General features: G+C 39.8%; 1 protein-coding gene across 4 annotated transcripts in view; it reads right to left on the bottom strand.

The window, feature by feature from the left end:
- Nucleotides 1–18,822, bottom strand: part of Arhgap18 (Rho GTPase activating protein 18) — a 221,717-nt gene that overhangs the window by 45,188 nt on the left and 157,707 nt on the right. For all 4 annotated transcript variants that reach the window (XM_041654683.1, XM_041654684.1, XM_041654682.1 and 1 more), the window contains 3 exons: nt 16,137–16,372; nt 12,205–12,268; nt 6,438–6,616 (listed from right to left, as the gene is read on the bottom strand). In XM_041654683.1, coding sequence (XP_041510617.1) covers nt 6,438–6,616; nt 12,205–12,268; nt 16,137–16,372 — 479 coding nt within the window. The remainder of the gene's footprint in view (nt 1–6,437; nt 6,617–12,204; nt 12,269–16,136; nt 16,373–18,822) is intronic.

Genomic DNA, 18,822 nt, shown 5'->3' with positions numbered 1-18,822 from the left:
AATTGAGCAAGGGTTTCTCATGTAGTCAAAGCTGTCTTGAAATTTCCCATATTGTAAAGCCTGGCCTTGAACTTGATTCTCCTGGCCCTCTCCATCCAAGTGCTGAGATGTAGATACCTGTCTCCATGCCTGATTGATTACTGGTTTTTTCAGTGAACTTTAAGAATCATTTGAAAATATTCTTGGTTTTATTTTCCTGCATGCTATAGTCAGACAAGAAAAAAAAAAGTCCAATACTCATTTGATGAATAACATCTCATTATATTCTACAAAAAGTTACAGCAGGGTAAGAATCAGGGCATATTCTAAGGTGTGGGGAAACAGACGTTAGAAGGATGGAAACATGGCTGCATAGATACCATTCTCTGACTGTTCCTGTCTGCTTTTGATGCCTGAAACTCTAGGCAATGTTCCCGTTCTACTCAACTTCTTCATGCACAGGGGAAGGAGGGAACAGTGTAGGTCGGTAGAGGATGGAGAGACCCTCAAAGGCAGGGCAATGTCTTGATTACCTCTCCAGCCCCAGTGTCTCTTTCTTTGGCTTAGTATGTTCAGGAGCAGGGCCACAGACTAATGAAGGAACCAAGACACACACCCACACAAAGAGGACAACCGCGACAAGCTACTGCACTGCATTTCCTATGTTCTCTAATGTCCAGTCATATTTCCTGAGCTTTCATTTATTAAAGGCAATGGTAGACCTGGCACATGCTGGGCAAACACCTGTCCTTGAACCGCATCATCGACCCTGAGTTTTATTTTTTAAAACAGGTCCCATTTTTTTTTTCGCACATACCTCTGTACCTCTGCTAATGGTTTTGTTTCCAGCATGGCTGAGCCAACCGTATCTACCTATTTACATGTTTAAAAACCAACGGTTCAAGTGTTTCATTAAAATCAGTTGCTTTGGGTCTAATAAGCTCTGTAATATAATTACCAAAAAATATTACCCAAGGTAAATGTTTAGAGAAACCTAAAATGTTACTAGTACAAACATTTCATTTACCTAGCAATATATGTCACGAGCTTGTTTATTTATTTATTTAAACATTGTGCTTAATAAAGGAGTCAGTTCTTTATCCCAATGTTTAATTCATAGTGGCTCTTTTAAATATTTATGAAGTTTCCTGTCACTTTATTTGTGTGTGTGTGTGTGTGTGTGTGTGTGTGTGTGTGTGTGTGTTAAGAGACAGGATGCTTCAGTTTCTTGACTTAGGAAAATAACCAAAATTTCAGCAAGAGTAAAGTGCCTTACCTTTGGAAAAATGCATTTTTTAAAGAGATGATATTTTTCTAAAATGCATCAGGTTGTTAGGGCCTTATACAAGATAAAAAAAAAAAGGGAGCTAGTTCTCTCTGACTGCACCCTTCTTTTGTAGACTGGGAAGTACAGCCAGTGGCGGGGGTGTGTATTAGGGACTTTATTAGTAATGTGGAAGCTGAATCTTTTACTCATCAAACACTCCCACTTTCGATTCAAGTTGGACATCAAGAGCGGACCATGTTCCCAGAGTCAAGCCCTGGCAGGTTACATCATCTCCCTAACTTGCTTGCACATTTAAAAAACTCGGGTGGGTGGTATCTACCTCACGACGATCCCTCCAGACATGAGCACCATTGCTGGACTGTGACACACACCCAGTGTGCACAGTGGAGCGAAGTCTGCAGATGGCTGCAAGATATTAAATTCATTCTCCAATGTAAGAGAAGAAGTGTGGATTCACAGTGAGAGCAGAAAGAATTTACAAAGACTGCTCAGTGTTGCAGGAATAGGGAAGTGGATAAGAGATGAGGTCACCAGAGAGCTGCTCACTGCATAAAGCCCATAGTTTATTTACAGGGGAAGGCAAGTCTAGCCACAAAATGGAACTTCCAGATCTGTTTTAGACACCTGCTTCAAAGTGGCACCAGCCAAAATATTCATTTCATCAACTGTGTTACTACTGACTTATGGGAACTCTACAACATGCCCACCCACCGAAGGCATTTCTGAACCATGGTTACAGAGATGGACAGGTGCATGCAGATGGAAACCAAAGGCAGAGGTGATGGACAGTCACCAAGACTATGATGCTGGTCACTGAAAAGAGTTCAGAGTCAAGAAGAAAAGAATTGAAAAGAGAACTGTTAAGATAGCCACAAGACAGTTGAAAGTTTCCCAGGTAACTATGAAACAGCAGAAAGGGGGAGTGGTTATTGCATAACGTGGGCACAACATGAACAAAAAAATCAAGAAGGTAGTCAAATAAAGATTAACTAGGTAGAGAAAAAATAAATAGCAGACCAGGTTTTTATTTCTAAAACCTCAAATGGAGATTATATTATATTATATTATATTTTATTTTATTTTATTGGGGAGGTAACCTCAAATTCAGTAATACCTCAGTTTTGTTTAATTAGTCCTCCCCCCGCCAGCTTCAATGATTTCCATCTTCAGTGACGAGGACTGGCACAGGCTGAGAGTTTTATTTTTCCAAAGGAGAATCTGGGAGTATGGATCACTGCTTTATGCCAAATCTCAAAAACTCCTTTACTTTCTCTATTAGGCTCTGAAAACAGCTCACTCAAAATGTACTACAAAGTCTGGAAACAACCAGATGTCTATCCCTAAGGGACTGCTTTAATAAATCAAGATGCAGCCTCACAGTAGAGACATGTGTATCCAGAAAAAAGAAATGAGAAGTATGTCTCCACATTATGATGCCGGGGTCTCTGAAAAATAGTTAAAATCAAACCAAGATGGAGAAAAATGTGAGCAGTGGGCTAATATCTGTAAGAAAATGGGTAGATAAAAAAGTATCAAAAAAAAAGGGTTCTCTTGGGCTCTCTCTGGTTAAGAGCACTTGCTGTTCTTGTAGAGGATGCAGGTTTGGTTCCCAGCACTCATATGATGGCTCATAATCATCTATACCTCCAGCTCCAAAGATACAACACCCTCTTCTGACCTGTATGGCTCCCAGGTACACAAAAAGGTGCACACACATTCATGTATGCAAAACTTTAATCACATAAAAATATAAATTAATACTTTAAAATTAAAAAAATCCAAAAGGATTCTCTAAAAGGAGGGCCTTAACAGGGTGATCTGTCAAAGATAAATGCTAAACTTGCTTTATTTTGATTTATATTTTCCTTTGGGGTCATATAACTATTTCATAATCTTAGAGAACAAAATATTTCAGAAAAGCAATCTTTAAAAATTAAAAATAAATCATAGCAAATTAGCCCAACCAGATATGCACTTGGCAGCTTAACCACACAGGGTTAACCACCCTTAAAAAGCTACAGCTCCCTAACTTTACTGTATCAAATCTCCTTTGCAATAAATACCAAGGACACAAATGGCTGCAGAAAGGCAATCTTCAACCATTCTGAAGCACTCTTACAGAACATGTTTACCACTGGCATTGTGAGAATGTTATGCATTAATGTAAAATAAACAAACAAGTGTGTTTTGGACAGCAGAAGCTCTGTCACCTGCCCTTTCCTGAGAACTACACTTCTCGGCATGGGAGAAAGAAGATAAAAATCGACATCTCTACTGAACAGGGCTCCCAAGTGATAAGTGGTCCAGAGAACTGAACACTCCTGGGGTCCTGGCCACAGGCGGAGATCTCTACTTCTACTAAATGGAACTAGGGACACTTGAAAGTGAGACACTTTTAAGCCTGAGCAGGGAATATACTAGCTAAACCCAGAGAGATTTTCCTATGGTGTCATTAAACATGTATGAACTCATGGGTTAAGAAGCCAGTTTTAGAAACATACACAGATATGAGTTGGCACTGATAACAGATACCAAGAAAGAAAAAACCAAATTTGAAAGCTTATATAAAGTGGGAAATATAACCATCTTGATAATTGTTTTCATAAAGGAAATGTCCAGAATAATAAATGAAAAAGAAGAAACTATTAGGACCTCAACTTTTAGACCACTAATACCTTAATGGAGTCAGATATGGCTCTGAATCACAGTTTTAATTAGACAAAAGAAAGATAGCCAGATATCCCCAGTAGAGAACAATGACAATATATCTAAAGTATCTAGACCAAATCAAAACAACCAGGAACTTAAATCCGATAGAACTAATGTCAACTAGTTTATAAATACATAGGAGGAGTGAAACTATACTATAAAGACCCAAAGAGTCAGAGAGTGAGATTCACCTGAATTTTATAACATGGCTCTTTCAATAAAGGGAGGACAGGGCTGGAAGTCAGTACAGTACTTAAAACACTTGCAGCACAAGAAAGAGGACCAGGGTTTGGAACCCGGTGTGTGTGTGTGTGTGTGTGTGTGTGTGTGTGTGTGTGTGGCGGCTGCCTGCATTCCAAACCTCTGAAGGCAGAAGACAAGGGCTCATCCCAACAAGCTGGTTAGCCAGATGAGCTGCTCAGCAAGCCCTGGGTTTGTTTTAAAGACAAATAAGCGACAAGTCGGATAAAAGAGGGATTGAAGAAGATTCCTAACATCTACCTCCGGCCCTCCACATGCACACACTTGTACATTCACATGTGCCTACATGTACATGAGCATGCACAAACATGTGCAACACACGTAAGCTTGTGACAAGACCAATAAATCAACTTTGAAAAGGTGGAGGGGCACAGGAAGACAGGTGACAGGCGGGAAGAGAAGGGAAAGTAGCAGAATTGGCAGAGTGGAGGTCAGTGGGGAGGGGGAACCAAAGGAATGGAGGGATGGGGCGGGGGGTAGGGTTAAGGGAAAGATGAAGAATCTAAGTGTCATACCAAGCAAACTCAATGCACAGGATTTATTTGGAGCTGTCCCTCAAACTGCAGGAGCAGTCATGATAAGAGATATCTTGAAGTTTAAAAACTGAGTATCTGAGGTGGAAATACCCGGTTTAAAGGTATTTTAAAGGATTAATAACAATAACATAAATGTGCAGTTTTTAATACTTCTGTTTTTGCTTTGTTTTTAGCAACATAAATCTTTACAGATGATAACCAAAATTCAGACATGTGTTTCAAAATAACACTGATAAGGAAATTGGACAGAGTTGCAGAGAGGTCTGGCCTGGCTGACAGGTGAAGAACTCAGAAGTTCCTTATGTTCTTCTTTAGCTTCTGCTTTAAAATGTATGAAAAGACACGAGGCACTCACAGCAGAGAGAACACACTGTACAGAGGAAGGCTCAGGTTCTAAAGACCATTTGTTGCTAAAAAGGAACCAGTTGCTGTAAGAAACAGCTGCTTTCAAGTCTAAGAGGGAGAAAATTACAAGGTGAGCCTGGAACATACTGTCCTAGAGAATGAAGAAGAAAGGGATAAGGAGGGCATGATGAAACAGCACGGGAACCAACTGCCGGCCCCCACTGGCCAAGGAGGCCCAGGCTGTGTAGCTCTGAGCATCAAAGACAAAAGATGCTGTCTACGAAATGTGGAATGAAAAAGTTATCAGTCTATAGTGGCATGCAAAGCTGAAAAGAGAAGGAGAGCTACCAATTACTGAGGAATGCAGCTGTCAATTAAGGTAGAAGAGACAACAGGCTTAGGAAATCAATGTTTCTCAAAGACCAGAAAAGGATAAAATGGGGACCAAACAAGTATAAATTGTAGGTAAGAAAGGCATCTTCACAGCATGAGAACTAGGGAACATCTCCCTTAGCCCACTTGGTTGCAAAACTTCTGTCATGGAGAATGGCTTGTATCACTTCAGAGGCATAGCACAAATGTTTAACTTGTGTCTAATCATCAGACAAATTTTTAATATTATGAACTTCTTTTAAAACGTTTTTAAAAACACAAACAAAAATAAAAGAGAAAAAAATCTCAACTAACACAACATATACTTCATATCCAAGTCTCCAAAGGGTATGAGGAAGGGAGACACTATGAGGGCAGTCTGTGACAACTGCCAAGCTTTTGTGATTGTTAAATATTAGCTATGACTTTAGAATCTTACTGAAGTCTTAAAACTTTGCTTACTTTTAATTTTTAATGTTTATTTTTATGTGTATGTGGTGTTTTCCCATATGTTTGTCTGTGCACCTCACCACTTGCATGCCTTGTGTCCAGAGATACCAGAAGAGGGAATCAGATTCCCTGAACCTGGAGTTACACAATTGTGAGCAGCCACGTAGGTGCTGAGAACCAAACCTGGACCCTCACAGAGCAGCCAGTGCTCCTAATCACTGAGCCACCTCTCCAGCTCCAACTCTGTTTTGAATGTTCTCGAAAAGTCTTAAAATACCAAGTGAATATATCCTCCCTGTTAGAACAGTGTATATACAGATAAACAGATATAGAAAGAAAGGATGGGAAAATATTAATAACTTGAATCAACTGTTGATACCAATTTAACAATTCTTGCTACCTCATGCTTTCAACTTTTCTTTGGCTTCTAAATTTTAAAAATACAAAGGTTATTCAAAGGACATTCTTTTAGGATCATCTGAGCATGTATTACATACAGGCAATGAGGCATCATTGCCTCGGATCATGGGCATCCTCTCCTTGCTGAGTTCTTTCTGATTGACAGCTTGCTCCGCAAATGACACCTCCAAGTTGATGTCTGTTTCAGAGGCAGGTGCGTCCTCTGGTACCCGTGGGATCAGCTCCTTGTTCTCAACAGCCACACTAGATGTTTGGTCTAGGAGAAAAAAAGACAATTGAACTGCATGCCCATTATTTAAAAACCTTCTCATATATTAACAAGACCCATGGGAAGAATATTCTCTACTCTAGGAAACAATTTACTGTGATTTTAACAATAAAATGCCTACTCTGAGAATTATATCAATGGTTCGCAGCAAAAGCTGGGAGACGGAGGTGACTGGCAAACCAGGGTTCAACTGTGGGTTCTCTGCAATCACAGTTTTTTGGCTGGGTACAGATTCCAAAGCCTACTGTCAGGCATCAAACTCAGCGGCAAGTCTCATAATGTTTAGTAGGTGCAACTGTTATTTTCTTCTGCACTGAGGAACTAGAAGCGGGAGCAAGAGAGGCATGCTGCATTGCAACCTCTGCCTAGAGCCGTTGCTTTAATTTCTTCAGAGTGGAACACATCCAGGGGTAGCCGTCTTCCACACCCTGGAATGTTACCTATGTACCATGGGAAAAATTCCAAAACAAAAGCTGATGCCAACAGCTCATCACGATGAAAGTCAAATCTGGAGGAACCTGGTACAAGAACCGACAAGCTTGGGGACCTGATTCTATCAGAGATCAGAAAGGTCCCTTCCGCCCCGAGTCAAACAAGCTGCAGACATTTGCATCAGCGTCTCAAAACTTTGCTTTGGCTTCTTCCTTTTGTCTGTGGCTGGTGCTCCAGGAAATAATTAACGTTGGAAATTTTTCTTTTATAAAAACAACAGCTACCAGGATGGAAGAAAACGCTTCCAAATTTCCTTGGTGATTTCCTGGCTTTTGTACATCTCACGTTAGAAAGGCCCTGGCATGAACGCTGGGGTTCTTTTTACGGCTGATGTTTGATTCACAGTAAGATGCTGTGGACTGCAAAAGGAACAGACTGACGTGGTTGCCCAGGCCTGTGACTCCAGCACTTAGGAGGTAACAAATGAGGACTTCAAAGTCATCTTCGACTGTACGGTGAGTTTAAGGCCACAGGAGCTATGAGACCCTGTCTCCAAGAGCAAAACTAGTGTTGGTGAGGTGGATCAAAGCATAAAGACATGGCCATACAAACCCTGCAACTTAAGTTCCATCCTTGGGTCCCACAGTGAAGGAAAGAAGTGAGTTAACTCGCGAAAGTTGTTCTCTGGCCTCCACATGTGTAGTACGCACACACACACATACACACATACACACGCACACACCATACACAAACAATAGAAAACAAATTTAAATAAATTAATAAACCCAAAATGAATGAATAAGCTGATAGAGGGGCATGGGAATGATGCATGCCTCCAATCCAAACAGTGAATTAATTTCCTGACTGAGCAAAATGAAACCTTGTCTCAAACAATAAAAAAACAAAAACAAAAGCCAACATGATGCTTTATATGTTTACCTGCTAATATTGCACACTGTGAACCAAAAATGACAGAAGATGAAGTTACTTTTAAAAACCTAATAAGTACATGTCAGAAATCCAGAGGTGTATTGTTCCTGAGCTTACTGCTCAGAAATAATTTTATCATCACTTAATATAAATCAAAAACCTTTGTTTCAACGGAAATAAAATTAAGAATTAAATATGAATCAAAGCCTTACTCATTCCCACTCAGCAAGCAGAGAGGATTTCATGAGCATGTGGCGGAGTGGTCATTTGAGGCTCTCAGCTCAAGAGGGTCTTGCCATTGTTTAATGCTTCTTGATCGCCAAATGGAAACCTACAAAAAGCCTAGATTTTTGGCGTGAACCAGCCCAGCTAGCTCTCAGACAATCTTCCAGTTAGGCAAGCAAGCAAACATGTACCTATGTTAAATCCCCAAATAAAGATGAATCGAAACCTTCGTGATGGTATTATCTGCTCCCATTTTTGTCCTATTTGTGTTTTTTAACAGTCTATGACAATTTTAAGTAGAATACTTAATAACTTTTATGATTAATTTTTAAATGATTATCATAAATGTCAAAACAAAAAAAATAATTTTATTTCCCCATTAGTTTATATGGTTATACGTTTTGCTGTGAATACATTATTGGTTTCCTAGGAAACAATTCACAGAGAAAAAAATGATTAGCCATTTTTGTAAATTAGAAGCTACTTTCAGCTTCTGAATGTTGGTGGACAGGAATTTAAAAACGATTCTTTTCAATGCTTCTATGTCAGTTACAATAATCACCCCTCCTCATGCATACCCAAATAAATACGCTGTGCTGAATTCAAACCGGAGCCATTCAGAACACATTTAAAACAAATTGATTTCCTCCAGAAACATAGCAACAAGAACAAAAAAAAAATATAAAACACACCAGCCTCAGTTCAAATGTGAAATCAGGTTCAGGCAGGGAAGAGAAAAAATAAGTGTGTGTGGAAGGGTGGAGGTGGGCACTGCTAGGAGACAGTAAGTTGGCTAAGAACAGAGATGGAGCTGTCATTCCCATACGGTTCATCCAGAGAAGATAAAAGAAAATATTGAGACAAATTCCTTGCTTGTTAAATCCACAAGAGTTATTTCTTCTTCTTCTTCTTCTTCTTCTTCTTCTTCTTCTTCTTCTTCTTCTTCTTCTTCTCCTCCTCCTCCTCCTCCTCCTCCTCCTTCTCTCTCTCTCTCTCTCTCTCTCTCTGTATGTGTGTGCATGTGTGATTATTTGTTCATTTGTGCAGGCAGACTCACAGGTATATATACACATGCATGTGGAAATTAGTGGAAACCTCAGGTGCCAATCATTAAGCATTGTCCCCTTTACCCTTGAGACAAGTGACCTAAAACTCAACAAGCATGCTAATCTGGCTGGGCAGCAAACCTAGGGATCCATCTGTTTAAACCTCCCCAGTGCTGAAATACCATTTCACTGCTTGGCTTTCTCACACAGGTTCTGGGAATCATATCCAAGCCCTTATATGCTTACAAGGCAAGCATCTAACTTGCAAGCACTTAACTGATTGAACCATCTTGTTAACCCTTTCTTCTAATTTAGAAGACAGTATGTTTCAGTTATAATTACTTTTTAAAAATTATCCAGCTGTTCAAAATGTATAGAAACTATTTTAAAAATATTTTTTCTCAAACTAAAAGTATACAAATCACTATGAAAAATGTAAATTTTTAATATTTCTAAGTACACACAAATATTGAGCCTTTCATAGAGTTGTATAATTTTATGAAGAGTTAAGAAAGTAGGTTAATGTGAAATATATCAATACTTTAAATATTCAAAGTCTATTACTTTTTAGTTTGAAATTATTTTTTAAAGATCTTTATTTTATTTATATTACTGTTTAGTATACATATGTCTCTGCGTCACATGCCTGCCATGCCCAGAAGAGGATGTTAAAGTCCCTGGAACTGACCTTACATATAGCTGGGAGCTGTTGGTTGTGGGTGTTGGGAATGGGACCAGGGTGCTCTTAACTGCGGAGCTATGTGTTTTGCCCCAAAATAGGTTGTCTTGAATGCAATAAAAACTCAAGTGTGTGGGAAATATTTAGATCAGACTGACACTCGTGGTTTGAGATTTTAATCAGAACCAGCCTCCCTTTACAAAACTCCAGATAGTGTTTCCATGCATATACACATGGCTGACCTTGATGATCATCTTAAGACCTGGGAATATGGAATCTTAATTGTGAAATCGCCTCCATCAGATTGGCTTGTGGGCAAGTCTGTGGGGCATTTCCTTGATTGCTGATTGATGTAGGAGGATTCAGCCTACTGATGGTAATGCAATCGCTCTGCAGGTGTCCCCGGATCACTTGAGAAACATAGCTTCACATGAACCTTGGAGCCAGCCAATCAGCACCAACCGCCTATGGTCTCGGCTTGAGTTCCTGCCTTGGCTTCCCTGGATGACGGGCTGCAATCTATAAACCCACTCAACTCTTTCTTCCCTCAAGCTGCCTTTGATTAGTGTTTTCTCACAGTGACCGTGACAACCAAACAAACAAAAACTCTATAATTTCTTTCTGAACTTTCCAACGTGTTCAAATCACTGATAAACAAAAGAGAAGGGCATTCTCCGAACAGGTGCAGCAGCGGCCACCAGGTGACTGGACTGGCTATGTGCACAGTCTCCGGGTAATGTGCTTGGCAGCCTGACCCCAACTGCTCGGCCTTCCAGCAGAAACAGATGTGAATCAGGCCACAAGTTTGTCACCTCTCCCCCACCTGCTGCAATCTCAGCCCGAAAGTGCTCATATAATGGAGTTGTCTCATAAAACGTTTGTTGATAGAGCCAACATTATGATCTCGGGCAAGAGAGGAAAACACGAAGAAAGGACGATGTTTTCCTCAATATCTGTTAAACAACTGGCAGTCATTCTTCTCCAAAGCCCAAAGTATATTGACACTGGCACAAAAGAGTCGTCTGTCTCTCTGAGGACCCAAGCTCTCTAGAAGGCTAGGGCTGGCACAGCCAGCTTGCTTGCCACTTCAGTGTCTGCTGGCACACAGACAGGGGGAAATACCCAGCAGTTCATTCTGATACAACACATGATAGCTACAGAAGCCTCCAAAAAAGAGGAAGAAGAAACTATTTTTACAGGGGTATGTGTGTGGGCACACTTGCACGCACACATTCTCAGACCCATGATGTTCATGTGTGTATTGCATGCCTTCATATTTTTAAGTGTTTTTATTAGAAATATTTTATTAATTTTTTCCATATTTTAAAAGAGAAGTATTGAGAAAATTCTGACGAAACAAAGATGATATCTGCTCTCAGATTTCCAGAATATCCCTTGTAAGTTTTTCCTAATGAGTGATATCTAGAGGAAGGCTGGGAAGGCTTCCCAGGCCTTTAGTTCCCTGGCAACCACTCTGCGACCCTGCTACTGCCAAGCCCAAGGCAACACTCTCATGCACAGATGCCTCAGACACTAAGACGTGAGTAATAACCAACACACAGCTCATCTGTGTTAGTGTTTAAGTAACTTGAGGACTTTTTTTCTTTAAGCTTCAATTTAGGATCTTAGCCAAGGACATTTTCCCTTCTTATAAACACAAAAGCTGTAACCTTTTCCTTGGTGGTGCTCAATAGAATCTTTGTATTCATTTTCTTCTAGACACTGAATCTCTAATTCATCTCTGAAATAAGAAATGTTTAATGAGAAAGAAAATTATAATCAATTTCAAAAAAAAAGAAACTTTTTTTTCTTAAAGGTTTCTCTAAAACTCCTGAAAATAAAACCCCTTGTTGAATTGGAGCTTATGATTTCTGAACAATGCACTAAAACTCCACATCCCAGATGCATGGTCTTGGGAGCATAGCTTTCCAAGTCCAAAGCTCAGTTCTCTCATCTGTAAAATGGACCAAGAGTAACACCTACCAGGGAGAATTCATGGGTGTACTGAATGAAGTACAAAGCTCTACACACTATTTTGATATGATAAACAGTCAGGAAGATGTATATACAGATTTGGATCAGATGGGAATACATATAAAAAAAGATAAAGGGCCAACCCTACATCCAGAATCATACATTTATCTTTATTTACCTAACATTAATATTTTAATAGAAGTTGCTTAGTAGAATGAAGGTAATGTGTTTGAGTGACAACTGTGTTATAGCAATTAAAGGGAACAATCAAGAGCACAGGTCTGACATACCCTCTTTTCCTTGGCTTTTGTTTTCGTTTGTTCCGATTGACTGCGATTCTGAGCCATCTGGAGACTAAACACAGAAAAGGAGCCACTTAGTCATCTCCCAACTCACAACTGGAGAACATGGTGTTGTAAATACCATCCTAACCTTGAGAGAACAAGAAATGTACTCAGACTTATACAAGTCACAGTGAGGAGACAAAGTGCCAAGGTTACCACCAATAGACAATCCTCCAACAAGCGTGTGATTACCTGTAACAGTGAGACATATACCAAACACAACTGGGAACAGAAAACATGCCAAGAGTACCCCTGTCATGTGAAACACCACTGTCTAGATGAAGAAGAAATGTTAGCAATATCCAGTGGTAAGTGGATATATGTGGTCTACTGTCACCATGACATAGTATTTAGCAACAACAACAAAAATTGAACTTCCAAATCATGCTTCAACATGAATAAACTCTGAAAATATTATGCTATGTGAAAGGAATAGTCAGAGAGCCATGTATATTATAATTCCATGTTTATGAAAAAGTCTAGAACAGGCAAATCACACAGACCTAAAGACCCATGTTTGCCTAAATATTCAGCAGAATGTAAGGAGCAATTGCAAGTAGATATGAGCTTACTATGGGAAGCACAATAAAAATGTGTAATAATTGATAGTGATAATAAAGAAATCACTGTATTATACACATCTTTTGACACTGGTTTTTTTTTTTTTTTTGTGGTTTTTCGAGACAGGGTTTCTCTGTGGTTTTGGAGCCTGTCCTGGAACTAGCTCTTGTAGACCAGGCTGGTCTTGAACTCACACTGGTTTTAAAATATTTTTATAAATTCACATAAGCATATATTTTGATCATATTCAATACCCCCAGGACCTTCTCTTATTCCCCCTCACTCTCATGGGAATCCCCTCTGATCCCAAACAAGTGCCCTCCTACTTTTGTGTCTATTTTAGAGAGTGGGCTTGACCTACAAAGATGGCCCTTCAGGGGTTGATAAACATGGTGAGCCAGGATTGACTCCACCCATGCCTGTGGTCAGACAGCAATTCTTCCGTTTCCAGAGGGTTTTAGAAGATCAGGAAAGGGAGTCTCGGGCCAGCACACAAAGAGGCCTATTTGAGTGCATTATTTTTGATAATCACTCTACTGGATTCCATTTCTACATTAAAAATAATTAGCCCTCCTACTTTCCTCTAAACACAATGAACCTCAAGCTGTTATCCACAAAAGACCCTTCTCCCTCACCCACAGTTTTACAAAAATCCCTAGGGCTGGTGCCAATAAGTCATTAACATATGAGCTAGATGCCTGTAGTGCTGAAGACCATGAACAGCAAATGGCATGTCACAGACGTGACACATGGCATGGTCAAAGGTATACCTTCATTGACTGCAATATGACATACTGCTTCCTTCTGTCTATAAGTCTGTAGAGGATTGGCCTTTCATGGCACAGTGAACACAGGAATTCTTTTTTTTATTTTTTATTTATTTATTTATTTTTTTGGTTTTTCGAAACAGGGTTTCTCTGCAGCTTTGGAGCCTATCCTGGAACTAGCTCTTGTAGACCAGGTTGGCCTCTAACTCAGAGATCTGCCTGCCTCTGCTTCCCGAGTGCAGGGATTAAAGGCATGTGCCACCACTGCCTGGCTTAGGGATTCTACTTTTACATATAGATATATATTTAGAGTATGTGGTCAGAGTGTTTTTGTTAGTAACGGAAGATAGGCATGCAGATGGATACATTTAGGTATTAAATTTCCTGGTGTCAGCATGAACTTCATGCTTAAGTGTGGACACTGGAAAAGCTGAATACACATTTATTCCAGAACAGAAGAGCCACAAACAAAGATAGATGATTTAGGGATGGGGAATGGAAGATCATCTTCTAGAGGGCGGTGTATTTCAATTAAAGGTGTCCAGCAAAAGAAAGCATTATCTTAATATGCTTGTGTTATGTCTCTCTTAATGAGACCAGCAGATAATAAAAACCAATTGTTTCAGATTCTAAACCACATGGGTTAGAGTTTTCCAGGAATTTGCTGAAAAAATAATGTTTCTTCCAGCACCAAGTAACAACATTGTCCTCGAGACTGGCAGGAATCCCACACCACAAATTTATTAAAGTTCAGCTTTCTGTCCATTCCTGCTTTACACATTCTCTGAGTTTTCTAGGTGGACAGAGCCAGGGAGGAAGCAATACTTTTTAATTAGGAAAGAAATGTCATATTGTATAGCTTTATCATTCATTTTTCTGTAACTGGAAACCCAGTTCCGTCCTTCAGCCCTGGTAGTTGTCCCAAATAACCACTGGTTAGTAAGCAAACAAGCAACTTATACAAGTGCCTGGAGCAATCTAGTGACCCTGAATTCCTGGAAACGGGCTGAGTTTGATCCACAGCTGGCCATGCAAGGAGAATAATAGCCTGTAACTGAAAGGACTTTTGCAGAAGAGCAAAATGATTGCAAAAAGTAAAAGCTTTCTACACAACAACAGCCCCCAAAAAAGGTGCCTTAAATATAAGCTCTTCCATTTTACTTTTTATGAAGAATCATGAGAATTTTATTGCCCTTTGCTTATACTATAAATGGGTTCTCAAATTCAGGCTGCTCAGCATCAGAGTCATGTTTGGAAGTGGAAATACAGCAGGAGGAAGAACGCTTTAAAGTCAGACAAAATTGGGTTTAGCATCTATGGGACATTGAGCACGTTACTTAAAGTCTATGAACCTCAGCCATAGGATAGCAATGATAACACCTCAGTCATAAGACAGCTGTGTGGATTCAATGAGATAAAGCAGGTGAAGCCGTTAGCTCAGTAGCTGTGGCAGCAATTGCTATTGCTAATGTTGTCATTAGAACCATTATTCAAGAATCCTTTTGTTGCCCTCCCAATGACTTCTGTGGGTTTTCTAAACCAGAGCTGATGGAGCCAGAAGGCAAATTTTCTGTGCTCTTAAAAACATCATTTAGTTCAGCTGACTTTTCCTTGTTGGTAGCAAGACTTGCATAAGTGTGATCATTTCAGTGCAATGCAAGCCCCTTATTTCCTCACTGATAAGCAATGAAAGATCTATCAACTAGCTATTCTGCACAGCACTGTGAGGGCCACATGGGTCTACTACTTCTACCATCTCCCTAAAATCTCTTTATTTACCATTCTTCTGTTTCCACCCCTAATCCAGCATCTTTCATGAAAACACTAACCATCTGGGTTTGTCTTAACTCAAATCTCTATGCCATGGGAGGTGCCGAAAGTTTGCCACAAAGAGGGTATTCCTTCTCTCAAGGTCCCAACTTCACAGTTCAGGTGCCGTCTGTTTCCTCATACCTCACTTCCACTCATTTTTGAGTTGGTTAGAAATTCAAAGATTTATTCTAGCAATAGTAGATAAGGACCAGGCAGTGGTGGCATATACTTTTAATTCCTCTGTACTTGGGAGGCAGAAGCAGTGGGATCTCTGCGAGTTAGAGGCAAACGCTGGCTACAGAGTATGTTCCAGGACAACCAGGGCTACACAGATGAAACCTGTCTTGGAAAACCAAGAAAAGAAAAAAGAAATAACATACTCCCCCCGCCCTGCTTTTCTATCAGAAACAACTGGCAGGCAGGCTGTGTGGAAGGCCTTCACCCCAACTCTGTCACACCTAGTGGTGTGATAGGCACATCTAAATGCTCCCAGGACTCCATCCTACCGACCACAGAATTTTTGTACTGAATTTGAACTTGCTTAGGTATTTGCCTCCCCGGGTACCTTCTAGAATGGGAAAAGTCAATCGAGAACATTGGCACACTGCCGGCACAGCGCTTTGACACGGGGTAGACACTAGGCCCTCATTCAGTTTGCAATGATCTTGAAGGAACTGGATTGGTTCCGATGAGTCCAAGCATTTCAGCCTTTGCCATCCTATCAGTAAAGAATCTTACTTTTTCTCGTGCTTCTCTCTGTTGAGCAAATATGTCTCTGACGTCAGGAATGTGGTGCTGTTTGTTTTTCTTCCTCAAGGTCTGGGAGACCGTTTCTACCCGTTTCTGAACAGCTGCCGCCTGAGTCCGGGTAAGCGTGGATAAAAACGCGATGCTATCCTGGGGGTCATCGGCAGACTCTCCAAAGAGATTGGACAACCCAGCCTCCTTGAGCCATTCTTCTTCCAGCTCTCCCTCTAAAATAGTTTTGTAAAAGAAAGAAACACGTCATTTTGTAACCATAAAGTATAAGAACGTTCATGTTTTTCGACTATCGGAAATCCTGACTGAAACGCTTCCATTACAACTAAGCCAGTGTTGAGAATCATTATCTGAAACTTGGACAACTGCCATCTACTCTGGCCATAGTGATAGCAAATTTTGGGTCAATTTCATATATACTTAATTAAAATTTTTTAAATTGCTTCACATGTAATTAACCTCCACAACTTCCTGCATATTAACAAAGGAGGGCGGTACTGCGCTCCTTCTAGAGGCTAGCGAGCCATAAAGAGATAACCTCCTCCAGCGGGTGGCGCAGGAAGTTGGTGCTGAGAGCATACAGGCAGATCTAGTTTCTTGGCTTAAATTCAAGGCTGTCTTGGAGTCCAACATTAATCTCTAAAAGGGTTTGTTCTCTCAGTTCTGTGTCGCTGGTGAGGCATATGGCAAGTTAGTAAAAAGAAAAAATATCAGGGCATGGGGGAACTATTCAATTTCAAAATAATATTTCCAATTTTTTTCTCAAATGAGATAATGGAGATATTAAAGAATTTTTTTAAAGCACATTTCTTTCAACAACAATAACAAAAGAGCTTGTATGAAAACTAACTAGACAATTGATTGAGAACACGGAAAGTAAAAATTCGGCTGTAACTTAAATATAGTTCCTTCCACATCTGTGGTCTCTGCATCTGAACTAGATTGAATATATGACTAAACGCAAATGTGTACGAACTGAACATGGGTACGAACTATTTTTTCCTTTTTTTGTATGTGTTTTATTTGTTTATTTTTCTTGTTGGGGGGGTCGTTTGTTTTTCTTTAGACACTGTCTCACTACATAGCTCAGGCAGGCTCTAAATTTTTGGTCTCTTACAGCAGACACCTGCAAGCCCTACCTGGCCTGACTAAAGAAGACATTTCAATTATTGTCATTCCCTAAACACAATATCACACCTATATAATGTACTTTAGGATGTTAGCACATACTATGAATAACACGGAACTGATTTAAAGTATACAGAAGTATGTAAATAGGTTTACACAAATTCTGTGTCTTTATAAAAAGACACATATTTGTGGATTTCTGGTGCTCTGGGGGTCCTGGAACCAATCATTCCTAGATACGAAGGGATGCTGTATTTTAAGGCCTAATGAAGCTTGTAGAAAAAACAGATGGAAAACCAGTCTAGAGTCACTCCAAGCACCATGTTTATAGAGAGAAATAAAAAAGTAATAGCAGGTCACAAAAGACACAGAAGAGTCTGTAGTCCATTTCAGAAGCTTGACAGCCACGTCATTTTGAACAAGGCAGCCTCAAGTTAATTCTGCCTTTTCCTATGTAAACTAAATGAGGATCACCAGAGCTACTTCAAGACTGAAAGGTCAGGACCCTTTGCAAATATTATCATCTGTAGCACTAGAGAATGATTTCTGTCTTTCTACACCAGAGCAGCTCCTTGAGTGTAGAAATCAAGTGTCAAAAGCCCGGGCCAGGAGAAAAACAGCCAGTCATTGTCATTACTGCTAAGTAGATAAAACACACCACAGGTGCATAAACCCAGAGTTCTGGGAGGGGGAGGGGTTTGACATTATTATGTCAAGGAAACCAAGATGATTATAGCTGTTAGTACATTAAAAATAGAAGAAAAACAAACTATTTAAAACCTAAGAAAAGCAGGCATGGTGGCTCACTCCTTTAATCTCAGCACAAGGGGCAGAGGCAGTCAGATCTCCATGAGTGGAGGACCAGCTTGGTCTATATAGTGAGTTCCAAGACAGCCAGGGCTACATAGTGAGAGCATGTCAATAACAATAATAATAATAATAATAATAATACCCAAGAAAAATGAGTATATATAATTATGCCCATTGTTCTTCGTCATCTGTGAATTCAATTTAACTTTGGAGATTTCTCAAATAGCTAAAGGTACATTCCTACACATAAGACTTAAATGTGTGTTTCCTACTGAGCAACTGGCAAGTTGCTTTTGTCTTAAAACACACACTAGAAGATGATATTTATTAATTATTCCAAATAAGATAGGTTTTTCTCATAATGTATTTAGAAAAGAATGGCAGAAAAATATATGAGAAATCAGATTGGCTGATATGATTTTCTTTTATCAATCTGAAAAATATTAAACTAAGGAAAGTATCCAAGCCTGGTACAGTGACACAGACCCGTGACCCCAGCTCTTATAAGGCTGATGCAGGAGAATTACAAGTTAAAGGTAATCCTGGGCTACATAGTGAGATCCTATGTAAGAAGAGTGCTGAAACTGACCCAGATTACTACTGGTAAATTATTTTTAAAGCAACATTGTAGCAAAGGAGAAAACCCTATTTATAGAGTTACTTTAATTCATTGCTTCATTGACTCTAAGTTAAAGATGTCTGTACTAGTGGACCACAGAACTGATTA

The sequence above is a fragment of the Microtus oregoni genome, unplaced genomic scaffold, assembly GCF_018167655.1.
Source record: "Microtus oregoni isolate MIOR12 unplaced genomic scaffold, Mior012 000006F_ref0000085, whole genome shotgun sequence".
Classification (NCBI taxonomy): domain Eukaryota; kingdom Metazoa; phylum Chordata; class Mammalia; order Rodentia; family Cricetidae; genus Microtus; species Microtus oregoni.
Note: the sequence above shows the minus strand (reverse complement) of the source record. Positions and strands in the feature narration are given on the sequence as shown.